Consider the following 12196-nt stretch of genomic DNA (forward strand, 5'->3'; position numbering starts at 1 on the left):
CGCGCGGCCGGGGCTCTCTCACTGTTTGTTCTTATGCTCCCTGTCCACTGATCTAAATAATTAGTTGTTACGACGACTTATTTGTTCCCTCGTTTTAATAAATCGTGGACACGTTGAACAAATTCCCTCCCTCATTTTGATTTAACGAATTACAACGTGGCCAAAAACAGTTTGATACTATTAATTAGTGAATGCTAAAGACCTATTTTTTGTGAATTGGTGAATATTCAGGTGAATTATTTCGTGGCCACGAATTAATAATAATTATTAAACTGTTTTTCTTACCTGTGAAGATAGCTCTTCAGTGAAGGCCGACTATTCTCGTACAGCTTTTTATTCCTTTTTTTGGTGTGTGTGTGTGTGTGTGTGTGTGTGTGTGTGAACGGGTGAATATTCAGGTGAATTGTTTCGTGGCCACGAATTAATAATAGCTCCGCACGTTTTACAAGACCCTTCTCGATCGCAGCGGCAACGAGCACTTTGATCACTTGATTTAAAAAACAAAACATTTCAGCGCTAGATCGCCAAAAAAAAAAAAAAAAAACGAACGAAATGAATGCTCTGCTAGTTAACTGGAGATGTTTTGTTTATTTGTATTGGTATTCCTGCCGCGAGATGTTTCAAAAGTGGTGGGGACAATACAATATCGACCTTAGAAAATAGTGGTGGGGTCGTGGGGATATGTCTCACCCGCAAATTACGCCTATCTCGGGGTTGCGGCGCGCACACTATGGTTAACCGAGTATTAACCGCTAAGGGCCTCGGTTAACGGTTAATGAAAAACTTGAAAACGTGCAGCCCTAGTCAAGAGCAGTGAGTGTTTTTCTCTGTTCCCTTTGTTCTTTGATTAACTTTAGCGACAGATATAATTAGTGGCTACTGTGTACTGTCCCTTTAAGACCAGCTGCTGCTGTCAGAGACGCGGACCTCACACGCCTCATGATGAACGTGAAGAATTGTGACGTGAAGAATAAGACTACTCTTATGTTATGAAGATACTCAACAAAAAGACATTTTGGCATAAATGTGCTTTGTGTGTGTTATTGTTCGTTCAAGCTCGAGAGAGAACTGTATTCTGGCATGCTGTTTTGTGCGCACGCACGATATTAGCGCAAGTCTTTCTGTGTGTCACAGTCAGGACATTCACAGGCAGCGCGTTCATTTTGGCATACATGTGTGTTGTTCGTTCTACCCCGAAAGAGAACTTGATACTGGCGCGCGTCTATCTGTGGGTCGTGGGTCGTGTGTGTGTGTGTGTGTGTGTGTGTGTCAGGAGGACATTCACTGACAGCGCGTTCTTTTTTGTCTTATCGCGCATGAATGGTTTAAAAGCATTTGCATGAATAAGAGCAGGATCATGTAACACTATAGCCAAAGGATGCCAAAAATTAACAGATGCTGCGTTAATAGCGCTAATTTGTTTATTTAATATAAAATCGCAGCATTTTGCGTCATATAATCGCGTAGGCTTGACATCGCGATTGCGATACGATTAATCGTGCAGCACTAATATATATATATATAACATGGACACTGTTCTGTTGAATTTTAACTAGTGGTTTTAACTTATAAGGTTAACTTATTAAGGTTTTAAAATATATTAGAGCAGGGTGGTTGTCTGGTCGATGGCTGATATAAAGCCGAAATATATATATATATAAAAATAAATAATCTCTCACTAATTTAGAAATAGCAAAAACACATGCATAACAATTGCTTAAGCTAAATTTATTTCTTTTACTTAATATTTACTAAATTACAAAAAAATAAATCTGTATGTGTCTCATACTTTAGATGGAATCTTCTTGATTTTGTAATTAAATTAGTTTTTTTAACAATTTCTTTATTTGTTGAAAATACTTCAATTTAAATTTAAATTAAATAATAATAAAAAGAAGTAAACACTCTAATGAACAGGGCACAGTAATCAGGCAAGTTTGTGTGCAGTCTGCACACTGGGAATTAGGCCTGTCGCAATAATTACTAGGGCTGGTCCGAATACCATTTTTTGAGCTTCGAAGCTTCGGTAGTAATGAACATCAAATATTCGAAGCTTCGGAGAGAGGGGTCTGAACATATTCTTCTCTCTAATAAAGGCAGGAATCTATATGTGTCTGTCTGTCCATTTGCATTTTGATTATTTCGAGAACCGTTCATCCAATCGACTTCACAAGGGAGTGCAGTGTCGCATTTGGTACAATATAGATAGACACGCTAGACGCGACACGTTCAGAATTAATAAACTTTTAATAAACTACAGAACAACGTGAGCGGGAAGCGGCGCACCTCACACAGGCAGGGCTTATATGCTCTGAAAACGGACATTGCACTAGTGATATAAAACACATCTTCCCCATGAACAACACAAAGTAAATACACTTGCACGTAACTTAAAGGTGAACTAAGTAACTTTTTTTACCTTAACTGAACAGCTTCGGAGTCATTGGAATGGTTATATTACTTATTTCGGGTTGAATGGTGGTAGTTTCGCACCCCCCTGGTGCCCGTGAGCGGAAAATACGCACTTGCAACTTTGGGGCGGCGGGCCGCCGCGTCAGGAAGTCTCGCGTGATATCAGGTCTCGCGATGTAAACAATTGCTTTACGGCCAAAAGAAATCTGCTAAAATGCCGTCATTATTGCGCTCCCTCACGCTGTTCGAACCCGAATGAAGAAGACGTTTTAAAGAATATCCCATCTGCTTTGATGTCGTTGATCTGCTAGCCTCTGGTGTCTGAGAATAGCCAACGAGTTTTTACAACAGTGTTGTCAAATATCTATTCCGAAGCTGTGGGGGGAGCTCTAGAGAGAAACCTGCGAGCAAAAAGCGAGAATACAGCGAAGAAATCCCGAAGTTACTGAATGCAGCTTTAAGCAATACTGTTAATAAGGTAGTCTAATATTTTTCTGACTAACAAATTACTGACACAGTAAAGGGTAGATTTAAATAAAGAAAAACGAAATTTAAATAAAGAAAAACGAAATTTAAATAAAGAAAAACGAAATTAAGTTAAATTAAAAACGAGATTAATTTAGATTGATAATAACGGGTAAAAAGCTTAATACATTTTGTTTCTATTATTCTGTTTTCCACAATGTCAAAGCAACGTAGCTTAACCCAAAATACAAGCTCAGGCATGCACTTCTGTCCATACAAACTCCGCTGTTCTGCACTCTAGCCAGAGAATACTCCCGTTGCAGGAACACTTCTTTAGTAGGCCAAGAAGCAGCAAATATATTTATTAAGTATAACGAGGTTGGGTTCCTTCAACTGTCCATCCTATTAAAAATGGCTAGGCTATATAAGATAACTGTATTCAATTGTAGACAACATATTCAAGCGCGAATGAGAACCGTTTCGAGGGGGATGCCAGGTGTGCAAAAAACAACAACAACAAAAACAAAAACAAAGAACGAATGTCAAATTTTCAAATCGAATACCAACCCACCGAACGAATATTCGAATATTCGGGTCCAGCCCTAATAATTACTATATCGTCTTATTGCACGATATATGGACATGACCTCAAATTTTTGCTGACACAATTTATTGCCCATTATGTTTATATAAAATGAAAATGTCATCAACATTTTAGCCGATCACGCGGCTTCTGTTATCTCATCTGCTTTTTGTGTAAGAGGCGAAAGCCGGGCTCAGGCAGCTCCTCCACACACACAGATCGGACACCAACAGGTGAAGAAAAGACATTACTCATGGCATTATAGTTTTTTCATGACAACTACAGAAAGCCAAATGGACACTTTTAGTTTTAAAGCCGCAACCTACCGTTTCAGCTGCAAATATAAATGTGACAGCGTGAAATGGAGCACGCTCACCGATAGCATTCATATCACTGATTGTTTTCCTCTAACGGATATGACAGATGTGTTTGACTGTTGTGCTTGCGTCTTTTGCAGCGTCTCGAGCATGAAACGGTGTTATAAACCTGTTAAAAGTTCAAATGCGTCTCAAGAAAAAATTATTTTGCAGTAGGTCTGATGAGGCATCTGTGCCTATGTTCATATGGACATCTGAATGAGACACTTTAAAACCCAGAAATGACAATGTCAAACATGTTAGTTTGTTTTTTCTACTTGTTACTTTGCACTTCTGCTTAAAAAGATTTTTATATCATTTATTCAAGTTTTATTTATTTTTATCATTCAATTCAAGCATCTAATTATTCTTTAGAATTAAAAGTTCTTAGTTATTTGAACGTATTTGAACTGAGGAGTCTACTTCACCAGTAGGTCTGCCTGTTGGATCTGTTGAGCCAGCTCAAGACAGTTCTGGACAGACGTACACAGGTCTTCACACAATGAGAAGGCTATGTCAGTGTGATGAAGCTGATCTTCTACAAGAGACTGGTACTTCACGCTTTGTCTGAAACCAAATACAAACTGTTAGTATAAAAAAAAAAATTATCATTTATTTCTTCATACAAATTTTTTATTGAATAAAGCCTTATTATATTTAATATAGTATTTTTTTCCTACTATGGAAGTCAATGGCTACCGTCAAATGTTTGATTACAAACATTCTTCAAAATATCTTCTTTTGAGTTCAAGAGAAGAAAGAAGCTCATACAAGTTTGGAACAACTTGAGGGTGAGTAAATGATAACAGATTTTTTGGGTGAACTGTCCCTTTAAACTACGCAGTTACGGGGTCCACTTGTTTAAGCAGCAATGAAAGGAAAAACAGATCCGTGTGGGAGCGTTTTACTGAAATATTTAAACAACCAATCAATTGCTGGGTATGTGTTATGTAATGGCTGTGAAGTGCTGTATGTATATGACAACAAACGAATAAAGCCTCTATCCAGTGCATCTCTATTCATGATGCACATTATACTCACTTAATGATAAATTTCCATGTGTTGGCATGTAGTGCAATGTCCAATCTGGATATGATCGAGCATATGTCCAGCAGACTGTGAATCACTGCAAGGCAAGCCAAACAAAAAATTCAAAATAACTATTGCAAATCACATCCATCTCTTCACTAGAGATGAAACATGCATGAAACAAACTGAACCTTTCCCTCACATAGAAAAAACACAAACCTGTGACAATATCCGATACTAGCTCCTCAGATGCAGTGTCCTCCAAGTTAATTTTGTCCAATAGTTCCATCAGACCCTTCTGCAAAGAATAGGCCTCTTTAAAAAGGCCCTGAAGTAAATCGCCCACCAATGACAGCCTTCCACTGTACATGACCTCACTGTCCTATAAACACATCAACATCATACTGAAATTAACAACAAATACAATTCTCCACACTTTTATGTTTGCGTTAAGATGATAATGTGTACAAGGAGGCTCTGGGTGCACAGAGTTTACTATAACATGAGGATTTATTGAACGCTTTTTCAGATACGCAACATGAGTACTAACTCATCAGCAACAAGTACACAACCAAACCTTCAAGGGCTAATTTGCATAAACCGTACTAACAAGTGCTATAGAATAGGGTTGTGCCGATAGACGATAGTATCGTGTATCGACGATAGTCAGAGATATCGCTGCTGGCAGATGCCTTTGACGATATCAATACGATAATTGGCTCGGTTTCCCATTAATGTATTAAATCATTATTATTATTATTATTATTATTATGAAGCTAGTATTGTTATTAAATTAATTAGGAACTACAATTAATTTGCCTTGCCTAAATTCATAACGACATCACCACATAAACCACACTTGACCACATAAACCACACTTTACGATAAATAATCGTATTTCTTCACCGACACGCACGTATGAGGACTCCTCAAAGAAAATGTTTTTAAAACAGACTAAAAAAATACATCCTACAACAAAATTTTATTGCAAGGTGATCCATTCACAAATTGTCAAGAGTGCTTGTTTTAACAGACGCATCATTCTTATACAGAGCCAAGATGAAGACGGCATCGTTGTTCGTCAGTATTTTGTTTCCATAGCACATTAACAAAACATTTAATGACACTAATAACACTAAAAACAATACAATTACAAAATATTAATAATATCAATAAAATGATATAGGCCTATAGGCCTAATAAAAGTCTTTAGTTCACAAACGTAGCACTACTCTGCCATCTGTGAAAATCAAAAGCAACTTCAAACTAGGGCTGCACGATTAATCGCAATTTCCATGTAATCGCACTTAAATCGAGATCGCTTATCGCGATTTTAAAAAATCGCAAAGGCTGCGATTATTTTTTATGCGCAGTTTGTCATTGATGTACGGCTCTGTAAACGCTGCTCCATCTGAAAGCACTGTGAGTTTGAGTCACTTATAACGTGCATTTGAAAAAAACAACACGAGTCAAATATCTTTCCAAACACGAGAATCATTTATGAACCTCGTTTTAATAACATGCAACATTTAATAACATGCATTTACTCCAAACTCACTTCATAAGGACAGTTGAGCTCCTCCTTCTGTGAGATGATGAGCTTCTGACACAGAATAAGGCAGTCGTGCATTTATAAGTCATGTTTAATCAAAGCGTTTCAATCTTCTGACTATTCAGCTACAGCGACAGGGATTTCCTGGAATGATGCGCCGTTATTATACTTCTGCGGCGGGGCATATTTAGCGTGTTTGCGTGACAGCGCCCTCTGGTGTTCAAATGGGGCAGTGTTTACTACCGATCAGCCGCACTCCACTGACAAGCTGCGCTTAAAATAATCGCAGCCTTTGCCAAATCGCGTGCGGTTTTATTGATTAATCGCGCAGCCCTACTTCAAACACTTGTTTAATAAGAAATATTCTTCTAATTTTTTCACTGTCAGTAATGTAAGTCCACAAGAGAAATTAAGCCGGTAAATTAAGATAGTTGCTATACCGTTATTTCCACCGTCGTCTCTGAGAGAACGCGCCGTTAATGCAGCAAAAGCTCAGTTCGTTTCTGCTTTCATTTTCAGGGAATGCGCGCGTTTACAAGCAAAATAGAAAAAGATTCTCATATAAAACGAATAAAACAAGCAAATTGATGAGTAAGTTAATAATCAAATAAGTAAGCCCCGCCCCCCTCACGATAATATCGTGTATCGCCAATCTCACAGGCTGACGATAGGACGATATGAAAATGGAGCATATCGCCCAACACTACTATAGAATACATTGTCTCTGGTTCATAGCAAAACGTAAGAATACTACACCACTATAGCACAAACACACTAAAACTGCCAACAGCCTGTTTGGTGAATTTACAGGTCATGCCTGATGGTGCCAAAATAGGTCCAGTGTACAATTTAAAAATAACGTACCTTACAGTGCTGGAAGGTGTCTTTTAGGACTCTAAGGATGCAAGAGGGCAGAGAGCGTATGTTGTCAAAGGAGACAGACTCTTCAAACGAACTGACATGACGCACACAGCCAGAGAGTGACTCCAAGGTCTGGACCATCATCTAGCCAAAAACACATCAGCAGAAAATTCTATGAAGAAATCTGTACCGCTGTACATAAGCTTGAAATATGATCAAATAAGGCATATTCAAACCTTCAGTATATTTCTCAAAAATACATGCAGCTCTGTGTTCTGACTAGAAAGGCCTCCAATTTGCTTGCTGATTTCTTCCAAAAGTCCTGCAAACACTTTTACCACCTGTGGATTGATCATGACAACATATAAAATGTGCCTCGTGTTGAATATTTCAAGCTATAGAAAAGGAATTGGCACAAGTACTCCAGTAATTAAAAGTGACAGCGATGATTGATCATTAAAAAAACATTGTTTTTTTTGGTTGATTGGTTATAGCACCATTTTGGGCAATACCTTGAGGTCTAATTGGTTAGCATAAAGACAGCATGCCATCCATACCAGATAACTAAATTGAGACTATGACTATGGAAAGTGGACAGTGAATCACTGCGATTAATCTCATATAGGATGCATTTGGAGTTTGGAAACATATAGTTCATTCATCTGCTACCAAAGTGCTCCAGTTTACCAGTGTTTTCAGCAGCTGAAACGACGTCACAACATTTTTTACTTCGATAGTTTTTTTTGTAAATAATCGTATTTCTTTCATTGCATAAAAACATTGATAAATTATTAATAATAATTAGTAGTAGGCCTATTATTTTTCTCGTACTGTTTTCATTGACAGTATGGTTTAATTAAAATCGTTTCATTATTGGCATGATACCCTGGGTACTCAAATGTTGTTGTTTTTCTAATGAGCTATCAAATACTTGAAAGGATTTTTTTTTTTTTTTAAATAGACATTTTGTGGGAATTTAAAGATCAAACCTTGGGTAAGACAGTGGAGAAACATCCCGTCTCTAGTTCAGATAAAGAAAGATGAGGGAGGAACTTGCTTGTGATTATTTGCAGAATATCTGTGGAGAAAATTTTTTTTTATTAAAATTAAAACAAAGTAGAATACAATTCACCAGAAATTGATAAAGATCAGCCAATTAAATATCTCAAAACCTAACATGAATAAAGGTTTACATATATCAAGTAAAATAAAACATATGTTTGGAGGCACCTGAGATGTGCCAGTTCAGAAAGTGAGATAAGTTACTGAAAACAGTTTAGACTTACTTGTGTGCTCTTCCCAGCTGTCAGTGTCATGATGCATGGCGTGCATGTGTCAAGGCCAGTCTTAATCATTTTAATACATGACAAATAAGGCAGTCCTAAACAATCAAATACATGTTTGTAACTCCTGCCTACATACATACATTGCCTTAAACTACTAAAGAAATGAATTTGAAGAGGTAAGTTACTCAGGAAAGGATATAACCAGTTTAGGTAGGACAGTTTTGAGTTCTTGTTGACAGGTCTCCTGGTTCCACTGAGAGACCTCATCCAAAAGAGTCACTTGAGACATTGTGGTAACTTTTTTCAAAACACACCTGTGTTGAAAACAAAGTTCCGATTTAAATCGATTTTTTTATATTTACGTAACAAATGTATCGACGGCCAAACATGATTAGGTGGTAAAAGGTAACCGTTATTTTATTCGTTCAATTTGCAGGTTAGACTAACTTAACGTTACTACACTAACAACTACAACTAGCGTCATACGCCGTTTTCAAACTAATAGCTACTTAGAACTTACCAACTCACTCAGATGGATACAATAGCGCTTAATATCAAATGCATGTGATAATTATGGACAATGATGAGATCCTGGACATACTTAGGGCTTCTGTTTTGAATTCTCCTCGTTTCCTTATGCCGCAGTGCTGGGTGATTACATTTGCCAGCACTGGATGGGGTTTCCTTATCAAAACGAAACCTGTTTGGAGACTGTTTAAAGCTATGTGTGTCATATATAACGATAAACAAATCAAATTGGACCATTAAGTTTTTGTTCGTTTAACTAATGTACTTTATTAATAGTACGATGCTTACGAATTCCCCTATAAACTTGATATGGTACAGCTCCAAACTTCGCGCCGTTTTAATTCACCTCATTTACCCCGCACTCTACGGTGATTGGTCAGAATGTGGTATACTCCATTTATGGCCCAATCACAAAAGTAATGTTATTTCATCGATGTACGAGGCGGTGACACAGCGCAACAACGGTGAATACATAATTTCCATAGAGATAATTTCACAGGAGATTTGTCCGTGAAAGTGCCTTTACCTCAAATTGCTGGAAAAATATTTTTCTTAACTCGGACAAACGTATTTTCCCCCCAGTGTATCGTCCATGCATGCTTCCAGTTAAGCTCACATTTAGAGGTGTCAGTTCAGAACTATGGATTTTATTAAGCTGGGGACACAGTAGATCCCACTTCCAGAAACGCTAACACACTCTTCTCATATTAAAGGTGCAAAATCTATGCCTATTTAAATGAGCTTTTTCTTGATGGTTTTAATTATTTTGTATTCCAGTGGGGTTTTTTGTACACTTTGTATTTCTATCGGTGTATTTTTGTGTGTAAAGTGCCTTGAGAAGCTGCTTTAGAGGCACTATATGAAATAAAGTTTATTACTTATAGATCGCAGATCTTAAGTCACAAAAAGGAGTCCATGGATTCTGAACCAAACAGTAAAGAGACTGAATGGTAGCCTACTTAAATATTTATTAAAAAAATATATATATAACCACATTTTTTGCATGACTTTAGCTCTCCCAGACTTGAAGGGGACCAACTTGGACTTTTCCCCTCCCACTGGAAACCTGCAGTGACAAATAGAGGAAACCAGTCAACATAAGTCCGAATATGAACTCCGTGTCCTTTTGGGCTAGGTCACATGCAAGATATACCTAAAACTTTGGATAACACACTATCTGTCCTCAATCCACAGCTTGTGTCACAGCAGCCACACACCCGATCACTTCCATCAGAAGAGACCCACCTAAGACATGAGGTTTCATGAGGATCTCAGTTTTCCCACTTATTTGAAAGTTCAGCATAGGACTTACCCATGATTTTTCAATAAAAGAATACGTAGGAGCGGAGTTCACATCAGGGCCTGCAGTGGCCACACAGTTGTCCACAAATATACGAAGGGGAACATTGTACGGCTTCACAGATGTCTGAATATTCAAGTTGTCACCCAGAAAGAAAACATTCAAAGGCCTTTCAAACATCCAGTCATCTTAAAGAAAGACAAAATCATTGTAAAGAAACTAATAATGAAAATATAGAGGAAGGCAACACAAACCAGTCATGAGATTCAGAGAGAAAACCAGAATGTCCTCTGCAACCTTGGTGGTTATAAACAGGATCCACGTTGGCTCCAGGTCATTACTGCTCACATTCTGTCTCCTGTAGTGAAATACTTATTTATTCATGTCCAAAAGACTTGAAAGGCAAAATGACATTAGTAGTGCAAGAAGAAAACTTGACCTGGGGTAGTAGCATTCAATGCCAATTGTAACACCACCTTACAACTGGAGTGCACTGTAGTGCTGTTGGTCTATAATCAAGAGTAAAGAAATACACAAGCTGATCCTCAGACACCTGTGAAAGGGAGTTTAGAATCAGACAAATACAGCAGGGCGTTGGCCTCACAGGCATATAAGCAATTCAGTTAAGAAGCCACTAGACATACAACTATTTCGCCACCACACTCCTGAAGCGCCGAATGAAAGAGGAGGACTCTGGCAGCTGCATCTATGTCCACAACAACACAGCCCCCTAGGGAAATAAGAGAGGGCTCAAGGAGTTGACCAGTACCAAATAAGTCCAGCGTCACTTCCAAGTGTACCCCATCTTCCCAACACTGGATTGCTAAGCTCTTAGAAGGTTTAGGCTGCTGAAACTCTAAATTAAAATATGTCTGTGCTGGCTCTTCTGGGGCCAATGGGAAATAAGGTCAGCTCCTTGACTGGGCCCTGCAACTCTTGTTTAGACTGAATACTTGAAGGCATTCAGGCTGGGGTCTCTGAGATTGAACACAATGAAGAGCTTGGATTGGTTTCCACTGCAAAAAGAATCATCTTTTTGAATCTTTTGCATCAGCACCCGGGGGCCAAAGCGACCTAGCCTTTAGGCTAGTACTATACACATGATCAAATGCCACCACCACTAAAAGCCCAAGTATACATTGCCTTAGTCCCATTATTGTAACCACCAAACAGCCACATTGCAGTAGCTTGTTTATAGTGCCATGAATACTGTCCCCTCCCAGCCCCAAACAAGATTAATTGTTCAGTGGACTATCCTAATCAGAGAATCAATGTCTCACTTGCATTAAAGTTCACTCATCAAGCAAACACTCACAACACAAGCAAAACTCAATTAAAGTCCCCCTGTAGTCAATAATTTGATCCCTTTAAACTTATCTTAATCACCAAAATTACATATTTAAATGTTTTTTCCTGTGAAAAAAAATGTCTTCATGCCTTAAGATATCTTGAATGTAACTCCCTTGCTTCATTTAGTATACGCTGATATGCAAATTAACGCGGCCTCCGATCACACCAGCTGAGAGATCCACTCGATCAACTTTACTCAAGTTACTGTAGTAAATGCTGCACAATGGTATCGCTCTTTACGCCAGACACATAGCGGTAATTAATATGATTAGCATTTTGCTTGACTACATTATCAAACAGCTAATAATGTGTTGCTAATGTTACTAACATCATGTTCCCGTTCGCCATCTCAGACAGCTGCTTTCTAAAAAGCAGCATCCTTACAAACGCTTTGTTTGTGCGCCTGCGCGCATGTTAACGGGATTGGTTACAAGGTACTTTGTGACGTAAGAGACACTGGTGATTTTAAACCTC

General features: G+C 38.2%; 1 protein-coding gene and 1 long non-coding RNA gene across 3 annotated transcripts in view; both read right to left on the bottom strand.

Moving 5' to 3' along the window:
- firrm (fignl1 interacting regulator of recombination and mitosis) overlaps positions 1-8836 on the bottom strand; it is a 27770-nt gene extending 18934 nt beyond the window's left edge. The window contains exons 1-8 of one of the 2 annotated variants that reach the window (XM_084431470.1): positions 8730-8836; positions 8545-8639; positions 8248-8336; positions 7495-7599; positions 7262-7402; positions 5065-5227; positions 4858-4942; positions 4245-4383 (exon numbers count right to left, since the gene is read on the bottom strand). In XM_084431470.1, coding sequence (XP_084287596.1) covers positions 4245-4383; positions 4858-4942; positions 5065-5227; positions 7262-7402; positions 7495-7599; positions 8248-8336; positions 8545-8590 — 768 coding nt within the window. In that variant the 5' untranslated portion in view covers positions 8591-8639; positions 8730-8836. Of the gene's footprint in view, positions 1-4244; positions 4384-4857; positions 4943-5064; positions 5228-7261; positions 7403-7494; positions 7600-8247; positions 8337-8544 lie in introns of both variants that reach the window. The other variant, XM_084431469.1, reaches the window with a different exon arrangement.
- Positions 8837-10091: 1255 nt separating this feature from the next.
- Positions 10092-10751, bottom strand: LOC311304475. Its single transcript, XR_014629930.1, has 4 exons — positions 10627-10751; positions 10385-10498; positions 10226-10317; positions 10092-10138 (listed from the first exon to the last, which is right to left on the bottom strand). It is a non-coding gene; the product is annotated as an uncharacterized lncRNA (long non-coding RNA).
- Between the last annotated feature and the right edge of the window lie 1445 nt (positions 10752-12196).

Source organism: Rutilus rutilus (assembly GCF_951802725.1).
Source record: "Rutilus rutilus genome assembly, chromosome: 15".
Classification (NCBI taxonomy): Eukaryota; Metazoa; Chordata; class Actinopteri; order Cypriniformes; family Leuciscidae; genus Rutilus; species Rutilus rutilus.